The 20,652-nt window shown below is 54.0% G+C and overlaps 3 protein-coding genes across 3 annotated transcripts; 1 reads left to right on the top strand and 2 right to left on the bottom strand.

Moving 5' to 3' along the window:
- Nucleotides 1-1,099: 1,099 nt before the first annotated feature.
- Nucleotides 1,100-1,682, bottom strand: LOC125920678 (keratin-associated protein 12-1-like). The gene has a single exon (XM_049627765.1). The coding sequence runs from the start codon at nucleotides 1,680-1,682 to the stop codon at nucleotides 1,362-1,364; it is 321 nt and encodes a 106-aa protein (XP_049483722.1). The 3' UTR covers nucleotides 1,100-1,361.
- Nucleotides 1,683-3,681: 1,999 nt separating this feature from the next.
- On the top strand, nucleotides 3,682-4,254 carry LOC125920677 (keratin-associated protein 12-2-like). Its single transcript, XM_049627764.1, has one exon. It carries the CDS (start codon nucleotides 3,829-3,831, stop codon nucleotides 4,252-4,254), a length of 426 nt encoding a protein of 141 aa, XP_049483721.1. The 5' UTR covers nucleotides 3,682-3,828.
- Nucleotides 4,255-17,294: 13,040 nt separating this feature from the next.
- LOC125920676 (keratin-associated protein 12-1-like) lies at nucleotides 17,295-17,750 on the bottom strand. Its single transcript, XM_049627763.1, has one exon. It carries the CDS (start codon nucleotides 17,748-17,750, stop codon nucleotides 17,295-17,297), a length of 456 nt encoding a protein of 151 aa, XP_049483720.1.
- Nucleotides 17,751-20,652: the final 2,902 nt, after the last annotated feature.

The raw sequence follows: 20,652 nt of genomic DNA, 5'->3' as shown, positions 1-20,652 counted from the left end.
CGCCGTTCACGGTGAAGCATGTTCTGGGACCCTCCAGATCTCGGGGGAGCCCGTCTGTGGGCAACTCCTGACCCCAGACACCCCGTCACCCGTCAGGCCCGAGACCAGGACGGTCGCCCCCTCCGAGGCGTCACTGAGGAGACTGGGAGGGCTTCCCCGCTGCCTGGTGGGTGGGCCCGTGCCCCGGGGTCCTGGAGGGAGGGTGTGTGCAAGACGAGGGCCTGACGCAACGACTGAACACCTGTGACGGTGAGACAGTGGCTGGCGGTGGGGTCCGAATGGGACCAAGGACGAGGAAGGGCTGCGAACGGCCGGTGCTCTGAGAGCCGCTCCTGAATTTCACATCCTCTATTATCCCGTGACCTCACGATAAGGGAAGTTTCCAGATATGTGTCTGTGGCAGGAAGGACCCCCCTTGATGGTGTTCCTCTTACACTATTTCTCGGTTCCCAAACAGCTTCCCCCCGGCACCCCGGTGTGCCTCGGCTTCCTTGTGCCGACGACCACGCCCTCTCTGTGCGTCTCCCGCCTGTCCCCGGGATGACACGGGCCCGCCCGGCTACTCCAGGGCGTCTCCGGTTGCGAGACCCTCCGTGCACCCCGTCTGGGAAGCCGCCTCGCCTGTAGGGCTGCAGTCGCTGATTCCGGGCATGGGGACGCGGACATCTCTGGGGCCCACGGAAGTTACCCACAAAGCCCTGTGCCCCCGGACGTTTGCAGGAGGAGCTGTACTCTGTATGGAGCGGACAGTTTTAATGGTTAGACCGGGGTGGGCTCGCATAGTAATTGCCGAGCGGGGGACTTTTAACCTCACAAAGTCAGAGGGTCACCCTGGGTCCCACCCAGAGCTGAGTGAGAACTGACCTCACGTTCAAGGGACACAGGAAGCCCTGGGGGCCCGTCGGGCTGAGCTAGGAGTGCCCACGCGCCAAGGGGCCGCCTTTGAGTGGTCAGTCCCCCGGGCACAGCCATCTGGTCCCCTGTGGCTTCTCTGCAGAAGGAGCTTTCCAGAAGCCTGGGAGCGAGTCCTGGAGGAAGCAGTTTGAGGAAAGCACTAAGGAGAGACAGCACACGCTCGGGTGGGCTTCACATGCACTCTGGGATTTATTAGAGCTCAGTGCTGGTGGCTGCAGAGGCTGGGCACTTGCACCAGCCAGGGTGGGTGCCGTATGGACGACCCGGGCTGGGGTCGGGGGACGCCGGGGGTGACTCTGTCCGCTTGGTTAGTGGGGATCAGGCGGCTTTGCTGTAAGATGATCTAGTCAGGTCAGAAGGTCTCAGGTGGACGAGGTCTGCCTGCCGGGAGTTCAGACAGCAGCTACTTCTGGCCCCACGGAGGAGGGGTCCTAGGAGGCCACGGGCTAGCCACAGTTAGGGGTGCCGCAGGGAACAGGCCTGAGGACCAGGGTGGGGCAGGAGGGCCGGCAGCACCCGGAGGACTGGCAGGAGGGGGTCACACACACAATGGGCTTGCAGCTCACAGGCAGGTACACAACAGGCTTGCAGCTCACGGGCACGCGGCAAGACGTCTGGCAGGAGCTGGGCACGTAGCAGGATGCCTGGCAGGAGCTGGGCACGTAGCAGGATGCCTGGCAGGAGCTGGGCACATAGCAGGATGCCTGGCAGGAGCTGGGCACACGGCAGGCCGGCTGGCAGCCAGTGGAGCCGCTGGTGTGGCACATGGCGATGTAGGGCTGGAGTGGAGTCAGGGTGGAAAACGGGGCCGGTCTGGAGCCTCCTTCCCCAGGCGGCTTTTATACCCAGGCTGTGGCGTCCCGGCAACAAGCCACACGGGCGCCCTCCTCCTGGTTGCCTGCTTGTTTTCTTCCTCTTCCTCCTGTGTGTGTCTCTTCCTGGAGGTTCTGCTGGAAGTGACTCAGTTCAGGAAACTCTGTCTCAGCCCCCAGGCTCACTGTGACCCAGCGGCCCTGCGATTTCTGGATTCAGGCCCCAGGTTGGATGGCCAAGGACCGTCAGCAGGGACAGGGGACTCCACATCAGGACGTTCAAGGTCCTCCCCAAGTTTATACACCCTGCCCTCCGTCCACACAAGTACCATCCAAGTCACCAGACCCGGGGCGGGGGGGTGGGGGCGGTCCCCCCGTTTTGATTTGGAAACTCAGTGACCTACAAGGCCTTCCCCCCTGGCCAGGGCCAAGCGGCTGGGCTCCTCATCGGGGAGAGCTGTGGCCACGTTATTGCAAGAATAACAATGAGGGAGTCCCAGCTTTGTGCCGGGTGTTGTGCTAAGCATCTCACGTGGATCGTCTCATAACTGATTAGTTATCGGTCCCTGCCACCATTCGAGGGGCAGGTGTGCCCCACTTACACGGATGTGCAATCAGGTTCGGAAGGATTCCGTGCTGTGTGCGCATTCTCACTGGGGCGGCCAAGCAGCAGGAATTGGAAGCTGCTGGGTTTCACTCTGGAGTCTGTGGTCCTCACCGTCAGGCCAAATTATGTTAGGGCTTTGGGGGTTTTCTGAGTTTCTTGGAGCTGTTAGGTAGAATTTTTTTAATAGATCAAACTTGGGTATTTTGTCCATTATTCAAAACATTCTTGTGCTTCAGTATCATTCTCTTCTCCTTCTTGTGTTGAACTTGCTTGTTGTTCGACTTCCCGATATTGTCCCAGGGATTGTCCCAGGGACCCTCTTCGTTTTTCATAATTCTGTTCTCTCTTCTTCGGATTGGATGATTCCTCCCGACGTGTCTTCAAGTTGACATTGTCCTTCTTCTTCTGTCGGCCCAGGACTGGGATGGCTGGACCCCCAGCTGCACGGTCTGAACCCGTCCGCCCGCACCTAAAGACGAGCGTCCACGCCGCGCTCGTCCACGCTTCCCGCTGCTCCTGGAGCACGCCCATCCTGCAGCAGTGTCGTTAACACTCCCACGGCTGTCTCTGCTTGGAACACCGCCTCCCGACCCCTCCGCATCACCCAGGAGCCAGCTCAGCGTCGCCTCCACACAGAGGCCCCCAACCACCCACCAACACCCCATTACTCTCTACCTGCTGAGCCTGCTTTCCTTTCTGGGACTCGGCCCTCTCTGTAATTATTTCAGGCGTTGATTTGTATGCACTCATGTATCCATTGCCCCGGAAGGCCCATGAGGCTAGGACATCTCTATAGCCAGCACAAAGTATATGTCTGTTGCACGAACAAATCGATGATTACATAGATGACTATAAGGCAGAAGCTGGTCACCTTTCTATAAATGGAAGACAGTAAATGTTTCAGCCTTGCAGTGCCGTGGTCTGTCTCATAACCACTTCACATTACAGCGCAAGCCCTCGACGGCACGTAAGCAAACGAGCATGGCCGTTTCCAATAAAACTTTATTTGCCAAACAGGCAGCAGGCCGCCTTTGTCCCACAGACTTCTCTGCTCCCCAGTTTGCAGATCCCTACTTTAATGTTTTCCCGTGCAAAATAAAAGCTCAAAACGCATTATTGCCCCAAAGCCTCCACTGACGGCAAAAAGGAATAAAGGCTACGGCGCTGAGTCGAACCGGTGGCGCTCCGGGCACAGTAGCAGCCTGGAGAAGTAACAAGGACCCCAAGTAAAGTCGAACCAGGACGTCCTGTTTACAGAAGAAGAAACTGGCCTCTAAGCTAAACTTAATTTACAGTGGAGCATCACACGGGGGAGGGCATCTCAGGACAAGAGGGTGCTGGGGAAACGTGATGGAAAAAGCTATGAGGAAGTCCACAGCTGTGCCTCTGGGTGGCCAGGACGCCCACGGCCCGGTATAAAGGCGGCCCAGGCAAGGAGCCTCCAGACGTCCCCGCCCTCCTCCCTCCCGGACACCGGCCGAGCCCCACGCCAACATGTGCCACACCAGCTGCTCCTCGGGCTGCCAGGCTTCCTGCGGCTCCTCCGGCCCCTGCCAGGCGTCCTGCTGTGTGCCCGTGAGCTGCAAGCCCGTGTGCGTGCCCGTGAGCTGCAGACTCGCTGTGTGCGTGCCCGTGAGCTGCAAGCCCGCGTGTGTGCCCTCCTGCCAGTCCTCCGTGTGCGTGCCCGTGAGCTGCAGGCCCGAGTGTGTGCCCTCCTGCCAGTCCTCCGTGTGCGTGCCTGTGAGCTGCAGGCCCGAGTGTGTGCCCTCCTGCCAGTCCTCCACGTGCGTGCCCGTGAGCTGCACACCCACCGTGTGCGTGCCCGTGAGCTGCAAGCCCGCGTGTGTGCCCTCCTGCCGGCCCTCCTGCCCCACCCTGGTCTGCAGACCCGTGTGCTGTAGCTCCCCGAGCTGCTTCTGACCAGGGGTCTCCTAACACCTGCTCCGGGGGCAGAGGGGGCCCCGCCCGTGCCCCTCCGGTGAGGACCAAGCCTTCGCCGGGCCTCCAGTTCTGCGCGCGGCAGGTCAAACACTCCCGATGAATCGTCTGAACCCTGGGGCGAGGAGGAGCAGGACGAGCCGGATCCCCCCGTGACCCTGCGTGTCTCCGCCGGGGTCCTTCTCTGTCTCTGGCAGGGAACCCAGCCCCTGTGAGCCCAATAAATCGTGCCTCCCTGAGGCAGCTTGCCCCTGTCTTATTTTCACAGTCTTTGAAGTTCTTTCCTCCACGGCATATACAAACCATAAGCGCGGCCGCCCCTCCTCAAAGAGCCCCCTTTCCAACAGCTCAGCTGGAGGCGGGGGCTCCTCAGAGGCCGCAGGGGGGGCGGTGCCATCCACACACCCACCACCGAGACTCACCCTGCAGAAGGGGAAGTGCAGGGGCAACCCACCCCGCTGAACAGGGGCCGGGAATCGGGCCGGGCGCCGGGCCTGATGTGGTGCCTTCGAGGATCGCTACAACAGGGAGGGCGGGGAAGCTCACACAAACCCACCCCCACTACAAAGGGGAGTCTGACCACCCCGGGGAGGAGCAGCCGGAAGTGAGGAAGCCTCGCCCTCCAAGACCCAGGCCGGCGGGCCTGCTCAGGACTGACCCGGGGCCAGGACAACAGAGCCCTCCTGCCGCCGACTCGGCCTGGCCGGCACGGCCGCAGAAGCAGCAGCGGTCACTGGGGGGAGGCAGGCACGTGGAGGGTCCCCTCCGTGGGCGGGGCACACAGGGGCTGCTGGAGACTTAGGGCGGAACAAGAACCCTGCGCCTCCAGCCCTCGCCCCACGCACACGGCACTGGAAGCCCAGCACGAAGGAATCCGAAGCCTTAGTACCTTGAAGGTCATCGCAAGAACAGCGACGCCCAAGCCAAGGTCAACATCTGAGCAGGCTGATCGGAACTTACCCCCCACCACCCTGGTGACCTGACAGAAGAGACTCACCCGTTTCCAGGAAGAAACACTGGGTATGTCCCTTTCAATTAATACTGATCTCTGATATTCAATCAAACATTAGAAGACATATTTTTTAAAAGCAAGGAAAAAACTCAATCCATTGTCTAAGGACAAAGCAATCAACAAAACTAGACTCAAAAATGACACAGATGTTGGAGCTATCAGACAGAAACATTAAAATAATGATGTTGAGCAAAATTAGTTGGAGAAAGACAAATACTGTATGATCTCACTTATATGTGAATTCTAAAACACAAACCAAAGGAAAGAAAACGAAACAAAACGAGGTGATAAATACAGAGAAGATACTGATGTTTTCCAGGGGTGGGGGGGTGACATGGGTAGGGGGTCAAAAGATACAAATTTCAAGTTACAAAATTAAAAAGTCCTCAGGATGTAATGTATAGCATGGTGACTATAAAAAAAGTGTTTATATTGAAAGGAATTAGGGAGAGAAATGTAAATATGAAAACAGAGTAAATGTATTAAACTAGAAGAAATAGACTTGAGGGAAACAAAGAGAACTTCGAGAAATCAAAAAAGTCAAGTGATGGAAATTAAAAACTCCGTGGACAACTTAAAACAGAATATTAGACACAGCTAAAGAGAGAATTAGAAAAATCAGAAGGCAGGTCCAAAGAAAGCATCCAGCATGCAGCAAAAAAGAGTCAAAGTGGCAAATAGGTAAGAGATGTTAAGAGATGCAAATATTTGTGGAGGACACGTGTGGCAAATCCATAAATAAAAGCATGAGAATGACGAATATTAAATTTAGGATGATAATTACCTGTGGGGTGGAGTGAAGCACTGAATTGTGTGGTGCAAAGAAGGCTTCTAATTAATTAACTAACTGTGAATAATGCATAAATTGGCTTCTTGGACCCAATTTTCATATAGGCGTGAGAAGGCTTCCCCACACCTCCAACAAACAGTGCTCTGGGACACCCTCCCAGGGTGTCTTGGAATTCAACTCAGTTCTGACACTATCTACTTGGAGACAGTGTCAGATCCCACAGGTTAATGGCTCAGTCCTAGAGACTGACCCCCACACCACTTCAGATGCCTGCAGCAAGCTGAGCTTGTCACCTGTGTTTCTGACCAACCAGCTCCAGATCAGAGGTCCTTGGGTTCAACTGATTTGTTTAGAGCAGCTCACGGAACTCAGAGACAGCCAGATGGAAGGATGTGGAGGGTAAGGCGTGAGGAGAGCACGTGGAGCTTCCATGCCCTCCACGCTCACCATATCACAATATAAAAAAGACCAGATGGAAAACCCAAAAGATTCCACCAAAACACTCCTAGAACTGATCCATGAATTCAGCAAAGCTGCAGGATACAAAATCACTGCACAGAAATTGGTTGCATTCTTACACACCAATAATGTAGCAACAAAAAGAGAAATGAAGGAATCAATCCCATTTACAATTACACCAAAACCCATAAAATACTAGGAATAAACCTAACCAAAGAGGTGAGAAATCTATACACTGAAAACTATAGAAAGCTTATGAAAGAAATTGAAGACACAAAAAAATGGAAAAATATTCCATGCTGATGGATTAACAAATATTGTTAAAATGTCAATACTACCCAAAGCAATCTACACACGCAATGCAATCCCTGTCAAAATAACACCAGCATTCTTCATAGAGCTAGAACAAACAATCCTAAAATTTGTATGGAACCAGAAAAGACCCCGAATGGCCAAAGCAATCTTGAAAAAGAAAACCAAAGCAGGAGGCAACACAATCCCGGACTTCAAGCTGTATCACAAATCTGTCATCATCAAGACAGTATGGTACTGGCACAAAAACAGACACTCAGATCAGTGGAACAGACTAGAGAACCCAGAAATGGACCCACAAACGTATGGCCAACTACTCTTTGACAAAGCCGGAAAGAATATCCAATGGAATAAAGACAGTCTCTTCATGCAGAAGAATGAACCTGGACACTTTCTTACACCATACATAAAAATAAACTCAAAATGGATGAAAGACCTAAACATAAGACAGGAAGCCATCAAAATCCTAGAGGAGAGGGGCGCCTGGGTGGCTCAGTCGGTTAAGCATCCGACTTCGGCTCAGGTCATGATCTCGGGGTCTGTGAGTTCGAGCCCCGCGTCGGGCTCTGTGCTGACTGCTCAGAGCCTTGAGCCTGTTTGAGATTCTGTGTCTCCCTCTCTCTCTGACCCTCCCCCATTCATGCTCTGTCTCTCTCTGTCTCAAAAATAAATAAACGTTAAAAAAAATTTAAAAAAAATCCTACAGGAGAAAACAGGCAGCAACCTCTTTGACCTCGGCCGTAGCAACTTCTTACATCTCTGGAGGCAAGGGAAACAAAGGCAAAACTGAATTATTGGGACCTCATCAAAACAAAAAGCTTTTGCACAGTGAAGGAAACCATCAGCAAAACTAAAAGGCAACCGACAGAATGGGAGAAGATATTTGCAAACAACATATCAGATAAAGGATTAGTATCCAAAAATCTATAAAGAACTTCTCAAACTCAACACCCAAAAAACAAATGATCCAGTGAAGAAATGGGCAAAAGACATGAACAGACACTTTTGCAAAGAAGACATCCAGATGGCCAATAGACACATGAAAAAATGCTCCACATCACTCATCATCAGGGAAATAGAAATCAAAACCACAATGAGATATACTCGGCAATCAAAAAAAAATGAAATCCTTCCATTTGCCACAACGTGGATGGAACTAGAGTGTATTATGCTAAGTGAAATTAGAGAAAGGCAAATATCATGTGACTTCACCCATATGAGAAATTTAAGATACTAAACAGATGAACATAAGGAAAGGGAAGCAAAAATAATATAAAAACAGGGAGGGGGACAAAACATAAGAGACTTAAATATAGAGAACAGAGAGGGTTGCTGGAGGGGCTGTGGGGGGGGGGATGGCTAAATGGGTAAAGGGCATTAAGGAAGACACTTGGAATGAGCACTGGGCGTTCTACATAGGGGGTGGATCACTGGAATCTACTCCTGAAATCATTGTTGCACTAGATGCTGACTAACTTGGATGTAAATTAAAAAATGAATAAAAATAAACAAAATATGTAAATAAAACCCAATTAGGAAGACCAGTAGGAACACTGCATTCATGTGAGCAGAACATTACTACCTTTTATGTGCTTCTGTACGTGGAGGCATTGCTTGTTAGTTAGTTGGACTTTTTTGTATAGAGAATACTTTTCAGGGGCGCCTGGGTGGCTCAGTCAGTCAAGCATCTGACTTCAGCTCAGGTCATGATCTCAGGGTTCGTGAGTTCGAGCCCCGCGTCGGGCTCTGCACTGACAAATGAGACTGTTTGCAGCCTGCGAGGCCGAGCGCGCGGGGCTGGCTGCCACGCTGCCCTCGCTGCTGCGCCCGGGATGTTGGGCCACAGCCACGAGGGAGCACTCCTGGGTCAGCGCCACCGCAGGGAGACCGGCACCAAGCTGGCACGGGGTACGGCGGAGCCCAGCTGGGCCGTTCCCCTCGGCTCCCTGGGCCGGCGCTTTCTGCCACCGATCCGCCCTTGGCCGAGAGCAGCGCGGCCTTCTCGTCTGAGCGCGGCGCCTGCGGGCTCCTTGGCCAGTGTCCCGAGCAGCGCCTGTGGCCATCAGCACCGCGGGGCTGTGGTGCTCCTGGCGCGTTTCCCTTGGGGACGGAGAGGAGCAGGACACCGCCCTGGGGCCCTTCCCTGGCCCTGACAACACATCCGCCCCGAGGCCCGGGGTGGACCGCTGTGTGCCATCAGGCCCGGTGAAGGTGCCGCTGCAGACAGAACACAGGAGGCCGCGGAGGGACGTGTGCCAGGAGCAGGTGCACCGTGCTGTGAGCTCACGGCCGCTCCCTGTTCTCAGTTTCTCCCGGCGGGCCGGGCCCCTTCCCCTTCCCCTCACTCGCAGGGCGGCCCAGCGCCCCCATCCACGAGGCGCGGCGGCGTCAAGAGCCCCGCTGCACGGGTGGCCAGAGCTGGCTTTGAGCGGCAGCCCTGCCATCTACAGACTGTCACCAGGGACAGCCCCTGCGCAGCCTCCGCGTCCCCATCTGTGCCGGGGGTGCTTGCCAGTGCCCGACTCCGGAGGCCGTCGTGTGTGCTCAGCGAGACGCCATGCGCCGTGACCTCAACGCCAGTCCTGGCGCACCTCTCCAGAGGCACACACCTGCAGTCCGGGCTTTTCAGAGTCGACACAACTACAGAAGCGGAAGCGTGAGCTCGCGACGCAGGCGCGACCGCGTGAGCGCACACGTCCGTGCAGGCAAAGTGCCACAGAGACAGCAGCCGCCCGAGAACCTCGCGCCGTAGAAATCCCACCACAGACATTAAATACGTGAGCTTCAAACGGGTGAAACTAAAAGATGAAATAAGAAACATGAAAGAGGAAGAAGGTTCCATTCTTTTTTAAGATACATGCGCTCGGGAGAACCAAATGTAACCTCTAAAGCTAAAACGGGTAAAACCACTGAAGTGAAAGCCCTCTGCGTGGAGAGACGGCGGGGCGGGTGCACTGCCACGGGCTGCCACGAGCCACAGCGCTGAGCTGCAGGGACCCTGTGAGGACAAAGCGTGGCCCGGAGACTTGGAAGATAGACGGAGAAGGTCCGGTAGTCGATTAATTGCTCTTCCAGAGGAAGAGACCAGAGAGAACTAGGGGCAGAAGCTGTCTTCTAGGGGTGACGAAGCACGGCCTCAGGTCCCAAAGAGCAGCACAGGCAAGTGCGAGAGACCCAAGTCCCCCCCACATGACGAGCACCGGGAGTTCTCAGGACAGAATGTGCTGGAAGCAGCCAGAGAACAGTCCAGCTTGCCCACGGGGAGCGGCTGCAGTGGGCTCCACAGCTGCACACGAGGAGACAGTGAGGCAGACGGAAAGGTCCGCGTGCCTCCCTCCACCTCCATGCACGTTCCCAGGCAAGCTCACTCATCAGCAGTGCACACACAGGAGCACCTGCAGGATGCCCCCAGGGAGGAGGACCAGACGAGGGGGAACCATCGGGGAGGTGGAGCGGGGCAGTGACTTAAGAAGCTGGTAGATATGTGGATAAACAAATATCAACTGAGGAGAATAGCAGCAATGCTAATTAGTGGGGTTAGAAAAAATTTAAAAGCGAACCAGAGCCCTGGACAGACGATGCCGATAAGCTGGAGGGAATCTGCTTTATGTACAGGTGAGAAGAGACATGACTGATGCCAGACCACATGAGGGATGTCCATGGAAATCTTAAGGACCGCCAATCAAAGAATAGAAAGCATAGGAACTTCAGAACCAGAGAAGACAGAAAACAAAAGGAAACTTGTAAAATGTTGACGTGACGGCAGGTAGAAAGGGACTTTAAGAAGCAGCATGGAAAGGTGGGGCAAAGATGATCACAAAATAAGATGATAGAAATATATTCAAATATATTAGTGATCATAATAAATATAAATAGACTAAACTCTCCAGTTAAAAAACAGAGATCGAATCTTTTAGAAACGAAATTCAGCTCTGTGCTATTGTGGTCTAAGTCAGGGTACAGGCTGCACCCCTCCCTCGGGGCAGCGCTGGGCCTCTGCCCAGGTGTCCACGAGGCTCACTGGACATGGCCACGCTCCTTGCTTGTGCCCCGTCTATGGCAACTCGTGCTGCAACAGCAGGGCTTCGTGGTTGCAGCAGCAACCAGGAGGCCTGCAGGCTGCAGACAGCTGCTGCCTGGTCCTTTACCTAAAAAGGGTGCCAACCCCTGGTCCAGAGCACACAGACAGAAAGGTTGAAAGTGAACAAAGAAGAAGGGACACCTAGCAAACACTAACCCAAAACATCTAGTACAACTATTTTAATAGACAACATGTACTTGAGGGTAGAAAGCACCGTTACTGATGAAGAGAATGTCTCATTGGTGATGATAAAATCCAACTCCCCAGAAAGACAGGATGATCCTGACCTTCTATGTACCACAAAGTATAGCCTCAAATATCAATGTCTGGTGCATTCCAAGGAGGAGTGACAGCTCCTGTTACAGGGAGACTGTGACACACTGTCTTCAAACATGACAGGGGCAAGCAGAAAAAGGACATCAATGGTCAACACATTCAGAATTCGGCAAGTGGCAAATACTTTTCTTTAGCTATAGATGAGACACAGTATTTTGTCTCAAAAACCTCCCAGTACACGGTAAGATAGCATGTATTTTATTTTCAGGTTAAACATTATATTTATGTATTTCATTGTGGCCTAAAAATCTGAGCTCATGGTGTATATACACTGACTCCTTTATACCTGTCAACAAAGAATTTCAATGAGACTAAAAAAACACTGGTTTCTGCCACAATGAATGAGGCTCAGCCACAGCAGGTCAGAAATATGAATTTATTGTCGCTGTAAAACAAGGGGCTGGGATTTCCCTGTTGGCTTCCACTCTACGACATACTGAAAACATCTGTACTCGGTTTTCCAAAGATTTTCTATGGAGAGTGTCATGGAAATGTTGTTAAAGTTACTCGGTATAGAAATAGCAAAATCATAGGCAGAAATTAATGGAATAGAAAATAATCACACCACACAGATCAACAAAGCCAAGGATGATTCTATGAAAAAACAACTATGTGACAAGACTGGCCAGTGGAATAAACAAGAAAGCACAAATAAAGACTACTAGGAAATTAGGGATAAAAATGCGACAAGACTACAGATATAATGGAGATTTTTTAAATAATGACTATTATGAACAACTTAATCCCAATAAAATCTCTAAAAATATGTAACTTTCCCAAATTAGCCATTTAAAACTTGAATAACTTTGAACCATTAAAGAAATTGACTCAGGGGGCGCCTGGGTGGCTCAGTCAGCTAAGTGTCCAACTTCAGGTCAGGTCGTGATCTCGTGGTCTGTGAGTTCGAGCCCCGCGTCGGGCTCTGTGCTGACAGCTCAGAGCCTGGAGCCTGCTTCGGAGTCTGTGTCTCCCTCTCTCTCTGCTCCTCCCCTGCTCACATTCTGTCTCTCTCTCAAATATAAATAAACATTAAAATTTTTTTTAATGTTTAAAAGGGTGCACAGTTTATGATGCCTTGTAAATGCTAAAAACCACTAAGGAATATAACACATTGTCCCAGAACATGGGTGAAGAAACACCCTGTGGTGACCACCCCAGCCTCAAGTAAGGTTCCTGTGGGGGGCGCTAGGGAGCCCTTTCTAACCCAGTAAAACTCTTTTCCCTTCTCTGGACTCTGCCAGCAACCTTTTCTCACCATGTGCCTCTCACACGGCAAAGTAGCCAAAGGTTCCCAAACCGGCGTCCTGTGTCCTGTGTCCCGCCTACACTGTGAGCTTCATGGGAATTCCCATCAGCCAGTGTGACAAGGGACCCGATAAGCACAGCGCAGTGTGTGAATGCCATGTGTGTGTGTGTGTGTGTGTGTGTGTGCATGTGCATGCATGTGTGTGCCCTTGTGTGCACCTGTGCGTACTTTTGTGCCCTGTGTGTGCCCACACGCGTATGTGTGTGTGCCTTTATGTGCAGCTGGGTGTGTGTGCACATGTGTACGTACACGTGCGTGCCCCGTGAGGTGCGGGTGGCCCTGTGTATGACAGTCCTCCTGCCCTGCCCTCGCCTGCACGCCTGTCCCCTTTGGTGCCCCCACCTGCTGCAGGACATCCGTTCCCGGCCTCCAAGTCCTGGAGGAACCACTCCGGTCACATCAAGGAGCCCAGCGAGATCTGTCCCGTCCCGACCCACACCAGCCTCCCCTCTCCACAGACCTCCTTCCCGGGGCAGGTGGAAACACAGCCCGCAGGCCCTGTTTCGGACTTGCTCCTTTTCCTCCCTTTATCGTGGCTTTGAAGAAAATCGCACTTTCCTGGAGGACCTTTTCCTAATTAATACATTTGTCAGATTTCCATTCTCCTCTTTGGTTTCTCATGTTGTAAAACCTCATTCCTAAGACATGCCCGATGTGGAAAAGCAGCACCACAGAACAGAGGCTCCGAGTGGCCTGAGGGTCCCATAGGCTCTGAGCAGGCTGAGTGGGGCCTCTGGGGAGGAGCTTCGGGGGTGCTGTTATGTCACTGTCCGCACCCCATCTCTACTCTGTGGGTTTCACCTCCCACTGCTGGCTGGGGAAACCAGATGCCTCGTGCATGTGTGTGCGTGTGTGTAGGAGGGATATACACTGGTGTGTGCACGGTGCATACATATATACTGTGTGTGTGTGTGTGTGTGCATACATCATATGCAAGTATGTGGGTGCATGTCTACATACATCCGAGTCAACTGGCTCAGTTTACCAAAGTCCCCCAAATTCAAAGAATGTAATAGGTTCCAGTCCGTGCAGCTAAAAGGTCGTAAAAGCAGTTCTGCAGCTCTAAGTTTATCACCTGTCCCTAAGGAAGACTAAAGGGGCTGGAAATCTCAGACGGCCAGTAGTGAGACTGCCCTTGGAAGTACTGGTGCCTCCAGGACTCAAAAGCCACATCCACAGAACCAGAAAAGACCCCAAACAGCCAAAGGAATCCTGACAAAGAAAACCAAAGCTGGAGGCATCACAATCCCAGACTTTAAGCTGTATTAGAAAGCTGTCATCATCAAGACAGTATGGTACTGGCACCAAAACAGACACTCCAACCGATGGAACAGAATAGAGAACCCAGACATGGACCCAAAAATGTATGGCCAACTAATCTTTGACAAAGCAGGAACAAATATCCAATGGAATAAAGACAGTCTCTTCAGCAAGTGGTGCTGGGAAAACTGGACAGCGACATGCAGAAGAATGAATCTGGACCGCTTTCTTACACAAAAATAAAAATATACAAACATAAACTCAAAATGGATGAAAGACCTAAATACGAGACAGGAAACCATCAAAATGCTAGAGGAGAAAATAGGCAGCAACCTCTTTGACCTCGGCCTCAGCAATTTCTTACTTGACATGTCTCCAGAGACAAGGGAAACAAAAGCAGAAATGAACTATTGGGACCTCATCAAGAAAAAGCTTCTGGGGGCGCCTGGGTGGCTCAGTCGGTTAGGCGTCCGACTTCGGCTCGGGTCACGATCTCACGGTCCGTGAGTTTGAGCCCCGCGTCCGGCTCCGGGCTGATGGCTCAGAGCCTGGAACCTGCTTCCCATTCTGTGTTCCCTCTCTCTCTGTCCCTCCCCCATTCATATTCTGTCTCTCTCTGTCTCAAAAATAAAATAAAACCTTAAAAAAAAAGATAAAAAGCTTCTTCACAGTGAAGGAAACAATCAGCAAAACTAAAAGGCAACCGACAAAATGGGAGAAGATATTTGCAAACGACATGTCAGATAAAGGATTAGTATCCAAAATCTATAAAGAACTTCTCAAACTCAACACCCAAGAAACAAATATCCAGTGAAGAAATGGGCAAAAGACATGAACAGACATTTTTCCAAAGAAGACATCCAGATGGCCAACAGACACATGAAAAAATACTCCACATCACTCATCATCAGGGAAATAGAAATCAAAACCACAATGAGATACCACCTCACACCTGTCAGAACGGCCAACATTAACAACTCAGGAAACAACAGGTGCTGGCGAGGATGTGGAGAAAGGGGAACCCTCTTGCACTGCTGGTGGGAATGCAAACTGGTGCAGCCACTCTGGAAACAGTATGGAGGTTCCTCAAAAAGTTAAAAATAGACCTACCCTACGACCCAGTAATCACACTACTGAGTATTTACCCGAAGGACACAAAAAAATGCTGATTCAAAGGAGCACACGCATCCCGATATTTATAGCAGCACTATTGACGACAGCCAAATTACGGAAAGAGTCCAAATGTCCATCCACTGACGAATGGATAAAGAAGATATGTATATATATAATGGAATACTACTCAGCAATGAAAAAGAATGAAATCTTGCCATTTGCAACTACATGGATGGAGCTAAAGTGTATTATGCAAAGTGAAATAAGTCAGTCAGAGAAAGACACATACTGTATGATTTCACTCATATGTAGAAACAAAACAGATGAACACATATGAAGGGGGTGAAGAGAAGAGAGGGAAACAAACCACAGAGACTCTTTAAAAATTTTTTTTTTACCATTTATTCATTTTTGAGAGACAGAGAGAGACAGAACATGAGCAGGGGAGGGGGAGAGAGAGAGAGAGGGAGACACAGGATCCGAAGCAGGCTCCAGGCTCTGAGCTGTCAGCACAGAGCCCGACAAGGGGCTCGAACCCATGAACCAGGAGATCAAGACCTAAACTGAAGTCAGACACTTAACCAACCGAGCCCCCAGGCGCCCCCACAAGAGACTCTCAATGACAGAGAACGAGCTGGGGGAGAATGGAGGGAGGTGGGTGGGGGAGGAGCTAAGTGGGTGATGGGTACTGAGGAGGACACTTGTGATGAGCACTGGGTGTTGTATGTAAGGGATGAATCAAAGAATTCTACTCCTGAAACCAATATTGCACTGCATGTTAACTAAAATTTAAATTAAAAAAAAAAAAGAGCCACATCCAGAGAGCTGACCTGCCTCCCGGCCCCCACTGGCCTCCTCGGGAGCTCAGGGACAACGGGGCCTGGGGGTGGGGTCGGGCAGGATCCAGGTACTGTGACATCTAGTCACCACAGAGCTGGGTGAGGAGGAAGGACTGAGGCTCCGGAGGCCATCCCTGGGGTGGGAGGGCAGCCAGGCTCCTGTCCGCAGTGCAGGCCTCTCGACCTCAGCTGGGAGCAAAGCCGGGGGGCGCGGGGGGGAGGTGGAGGCAGACTAGACTGCCGGCGGGTCTCAAACGCACCCACTTCTCCGACTCAGAAAATTCATTACAAAACAACCCCCAGAAAGCAGGCATGGAGGTGCAGTGGCTTTGGAGACAAGGTGGGTGAGAAGCCGGTGTCCCTGCCTCTCCGCCGTCGCCCGGGGCTTGTGGCAGGTGTGTGTTCCTGGGGGGGGGGGGGAGGCTCCCATGCACCTGCCCACCAGCCTGAGACACTGCCAGCCAGACAGAGAGCCTTGCCGGGGGACGGGCGGTCGGCTGCCCCAAACGGAAAGGTCACGGGTGCCAAAGAAGGGCGTGGACAGTCCGCGGCCAGGCCCTCCGGTCCCCCGTTCCCTCGGCACCCACACCTGCCCATCTACGGGAGCAGGTTTCACCCGAAACAGCCCCAGCATGGAGCAGGCGGGAAGGGTCAAGAGGACACACGACACGACGCGGGACCCGAGAGAAATCCTAGCAACAGTGCTCGGAGTGAAGAAAGTGAGTCCGAGGCCAGGAGTGCAGGACAATACCTTCCGACGTCCCTCAGGGCCCTGCGTGAGAAAACACGCGCTTCAGGGCCACGCAGAGGTGACTCCGCTCTCTTTTTTAGAAGGTAGCGAAGAGCACACGATTCTAACAGCGGTTTCCCTGAGAAGCCCGGGGTGAATTACCGACGGTGCTCTAGTTCCCACGTGGGGTAGTGGGTTCGTGGGGTTTATTATAATAATAACTGATCATCAGTCAATTAACACTGGGCCGCACGTGGACCAGCGACACAAGTGGATCATGAACTGAGGGCCGGAACTGACAGCCAGGGGAAGCAAGAGCAGCCTTGGAAAAGGGCGAGTCGTTCCGCGGCCACACGCACCGGGCCACGGATCACGGGGGCCTGAGGCCGGTGGCCACTCCCTCCACCGGGAGCCCCCAGCGCGGACGGACGAGCCGCCTTGAGGAGGGGATTAGCCCTCCCCGCTCCGTGGCGCCGACTCAGTGGGCAGGAAACGTAGAAACAGAGAGACAGGAGTAGAAAGCTGCCTCAGGAAGGCACGATTTATTGGGCTCACAGGGGCTGGGTTCCCTGCCGGAGACAGAGAAGGACCCCGGCGGAGACACGCAGGATCACGGGGGGATCCGGCTCGTCCTGCTCCTCCTCGCCCCAGGGTTCAGACGATTCATCGGGAGTGTTTGACCTGCCGCGCGCAGAACTGGAGGCCCGGCGAAGGCTTGGTCCTCACCGGAGGGGCACGGGCGGGGCCCCCTCTGCCCCCGGAGCAGGTGTTAGGAGACCCCTGGTCAGAAGCAGCTCGGGGAGCTACAGCACACGGGTCTGCAGACCAGGGTGGGGCAGGAGGGCCGGCAGGAGGGCACACACGCGGGCTTGCAGCTCACGGGCACGCACACGGTGGGTGTGCAGCTCACGGGCACGCACACGGCGGGTCGGCAGCTCACGGGCACGCACGTGGAGGACTGGCAGGAGGGCACACGCTCGGGCCTGCAGCTCACGGGCACGCACACAGTGGGTGTGCAGCTCACGGGCACGCACGTGGAGGACTGGCAGGAGGGCACACACTCGGGCTTGCAGCTCACGGGCACGCACGTGGAGGACTGGCAGGAGGGCACACACGCGGGCCTGCAGCTCACGGGCACGCACACGGGCTTGCAGCTCACGGGCACACAGCAGGACGCCTGGCAGGGGCCGGAGGAGCCGCAGGAAGCCTGGCAGCCCGCGGAGCAGCTGGTGTGGCACATGTTGGCGTGGGGCTCGGCCGGTGTCCGGGAGGGAGGAGGGCGGGGACGTCTGGAGGCTCCTTGCCTGGGCCGCCTTTATACCGGGCCGTGGGCGTCCTGGCAACACGGGACACAACGGTTGTCTTCCTGGTTTGAGCTGCTTCCGGGCCGTCTCCCAGAACTTAGTTTTCTGTTGCATGTGTTTTGTTTGTTTGGCGCTCGCCCGCGTGACTAACTGCCCCTCCCCACGCTCGTGTTGCACTTGGAAACCTGCCCGAGTGTCTTACTGGAGCTCGTTCCTCACGATTTCACACGAGCTACGTTTGCGTGAATCTGAAAACTCAGACCTCCCAACCTGCCTCTGTGCGCGATGACGTCCCCGAACAGCCTCTGCCCGTCAGGAAGGCTCCGGGGCAGACACGGGGAGATCGAGAGAGTCGGGCTCACGTCCGAGTGTCCCAGAAGCTGGAGGTCACGCAGCGGCCGGTACACGGGAAGGACACGGTGGCCACTGGCCCACAGCACGGGTGTGGACTGAGGGCACGGGTCACGGAGAACTCCTTGTGGGCAGTGACCTCTGATCCTCGTCGTGAGAAAAACCTCATCATTAGAGAAGCAGGCTGCACAAAGCCAGGGCATCCGCTGCACAGGGGTGCGGCCCTATAGGAAGCAGGGGCGTCCCCGGGAAGCGCGTGAGGGCCGGGGGGCCGCGGATGGACACACAGGGTCACTTGGGACCCGGGTGACGGGCTGAGTCACCGGTGGGTCTTCCTCTCCTCCCTGGGGCTCTCGCCTGACGTCTCGGGCCTGAAAGCCGGCCTGGAGGAGCACTCCCCACCCTCCTCGGGGCTCTGGCCTGTGAACTCCAGAGATCGCCTTTGGATGACCTCCATACCTTTCCTACAAAGAATCCGAGGTCTCTCCTGCCACCTGCATGCCCCCCGCCCCGCCGACAGTGAGAACACCCCGAGAACTTGATGGCGTTTCTGAAAACGCTTCTGCAGGAGGCTGCTGCATCACAAGACTCAGGACCGGTTTACGAGAATTTTCTGGCGCACGGCCCCAAAGACGGACACACAGCTCAGGGAGGTGCAGGCACCCCCACAGAGGCACACACATCCGGGCCCAGACAAACACTCGTGGGCCTCCCTGTTTGTTAGGGAGACACCGTTCCCCACTCCGAGGTCTCCTCCGGGAGGACAGACGTCCGTCAGTGTTCCCACCCCCCTCCCCCCGCTCCACTCCTTTCTGCTTGCAGATCTGGGGCCGCCCGCCTGCAGAGAGCGCCGGCTGGGGTCTGCCTGGACGGGGCAATGTCAGCGTAAAACCGTGACCTCTTTTGGGCGGGGGGTGTCATCTACGGTTTTCCAGGACAGGCTGTCCCTGACAGGAGTCTGCCTGGTTCTGTCTCAGCAGCCACACACCTAGCCACGTCCTCCAACCGTTCTAGCAGCGATAGGTGGGTAAAAGAGCCTGGTAGCTGCCTGTCTCCGTGGGGCCCACACCGAGGCAGACAGGAATGACACCTGCAGGGCTCCTCAAGCCACAGCCTTTGCTGTGTGGACCAGGAACCTCCCAGAACAGACAAGTGTTGAGTCTGGAGAACGGAACGATACCGGGGAAACCCGCGGAGCGCCGGTAGTCTAGCGCTCCCTCAACGACACGACCCAAGAACAGCGACGAGCCTTCCGTCTTCGGGCCGCGGTCGGTCCGACCGGCACAGACCGGCTGCGGAGAGGAAGAGTGCACACGAGAGACGCTCGGCCTTCGCCCGGCTCTGCCCAGGCCAGCGTCCCGAAGGCCGTTCAGTGGGCTGGAGTTTTCGCAGAACACGACGGCCTGCTTGCCGAGGAGGAAGACCCCCCGCGCTCGGGCAGCAGAAGCAGCTAGAATCCCAGGAGTGGGGCATCAGGAGGGAGGGAACGTGTGTGAGTCTGCGTGAGACGCTGCTGTACATCTGTCCAAGGTGGCAGGGCTGTCTGTGCTCGGGGCAACACCACCGGAGGCTTAACATTGAGCGTGTGCCACAGGACGGAGGGGGAGCCCCCACGTGCTGCTAGGACCCCACACAATCAGGCGTCCAGAGCAGCGACCAGACCCACAGGAAGCCCTACTCTGGGCCTGCCCCAACAAAGCCAACCGGTGGCAACATTTCCAGAGAAGATGGTTGGAATTCGACCCCCACCAAGACAAGGAGCTTAGTAATCCCCCTGGGCTTCCCGCAGATCCACCCTGAGCAGGTGTAAAACTCGCTCAAGTTCAACATGATCAGTTAATAACTGGCGATCACCCAGAACCAAAGTGAATAGGCAGGAAAAGAGAATGCAGGCCTTCTAAATGTATCACCATAATTAATTGCAATATACAACAACAAAACCACCGGCCACAAAAGGCAGAGAAAATGCAATCCACCAGTTAAGGAAAAAAATCAATCAATAGTCGTGAAACCCGAGATGGCCCGGACAGTGGCTGGGCAATGACTGTGGAGCAGCGACTGTAGATGTTTCAAGAATCCAAGGAACGGGTGTTCGAAGAATTAAAGGAAAATATTACTTTTGTGAGTGAATGGACACGGCATGTTAGCAGATAAATGGAAACTGCTTTAAAAACCGGGAATTCGAGCCGAGAAGCACAGCACTTAGAAATGAAATATCCACTGGGAGGTCCCGACGGCGGACCGACGACGGAAGTAATAGTGTGTGAAAGTGAATCCACGTCAAGGGAAATTATCTGACCTGCAGGAGAAGCGAGAGTGAGGAACAAATGAGAAGAGCCTGTGAGCCGGTGTCTGACAGTCTAACACACAGGTAAGGTCACCCTCGGGAGGAGGGAAGGAAATCGAAGCACAACAATGAGCTGAACACACGATGGACAAGTTTCCAAAACCTGGTTTTAAAAAAAGACACCAGGGGCGCCTGGGGGG

Source organism: Panthera uncia, chromosome C2 (genome assembly GCF_023721935.1).
Source record: "Panthera uncia isolate 11264 chromosome C2, Puncia_PCG_1.0, whole genome shotgun sequence".
NCBI classification, from domain to species: domain Eukaryota; kingdom Metazoa; phylum Chordata; class Mammalia; order Carnivora; family Felidae; genus Panthera; species Panthera uncia.
This window is presented reverse-complemented; position numbering and strand designations above follow the sequence as displayed.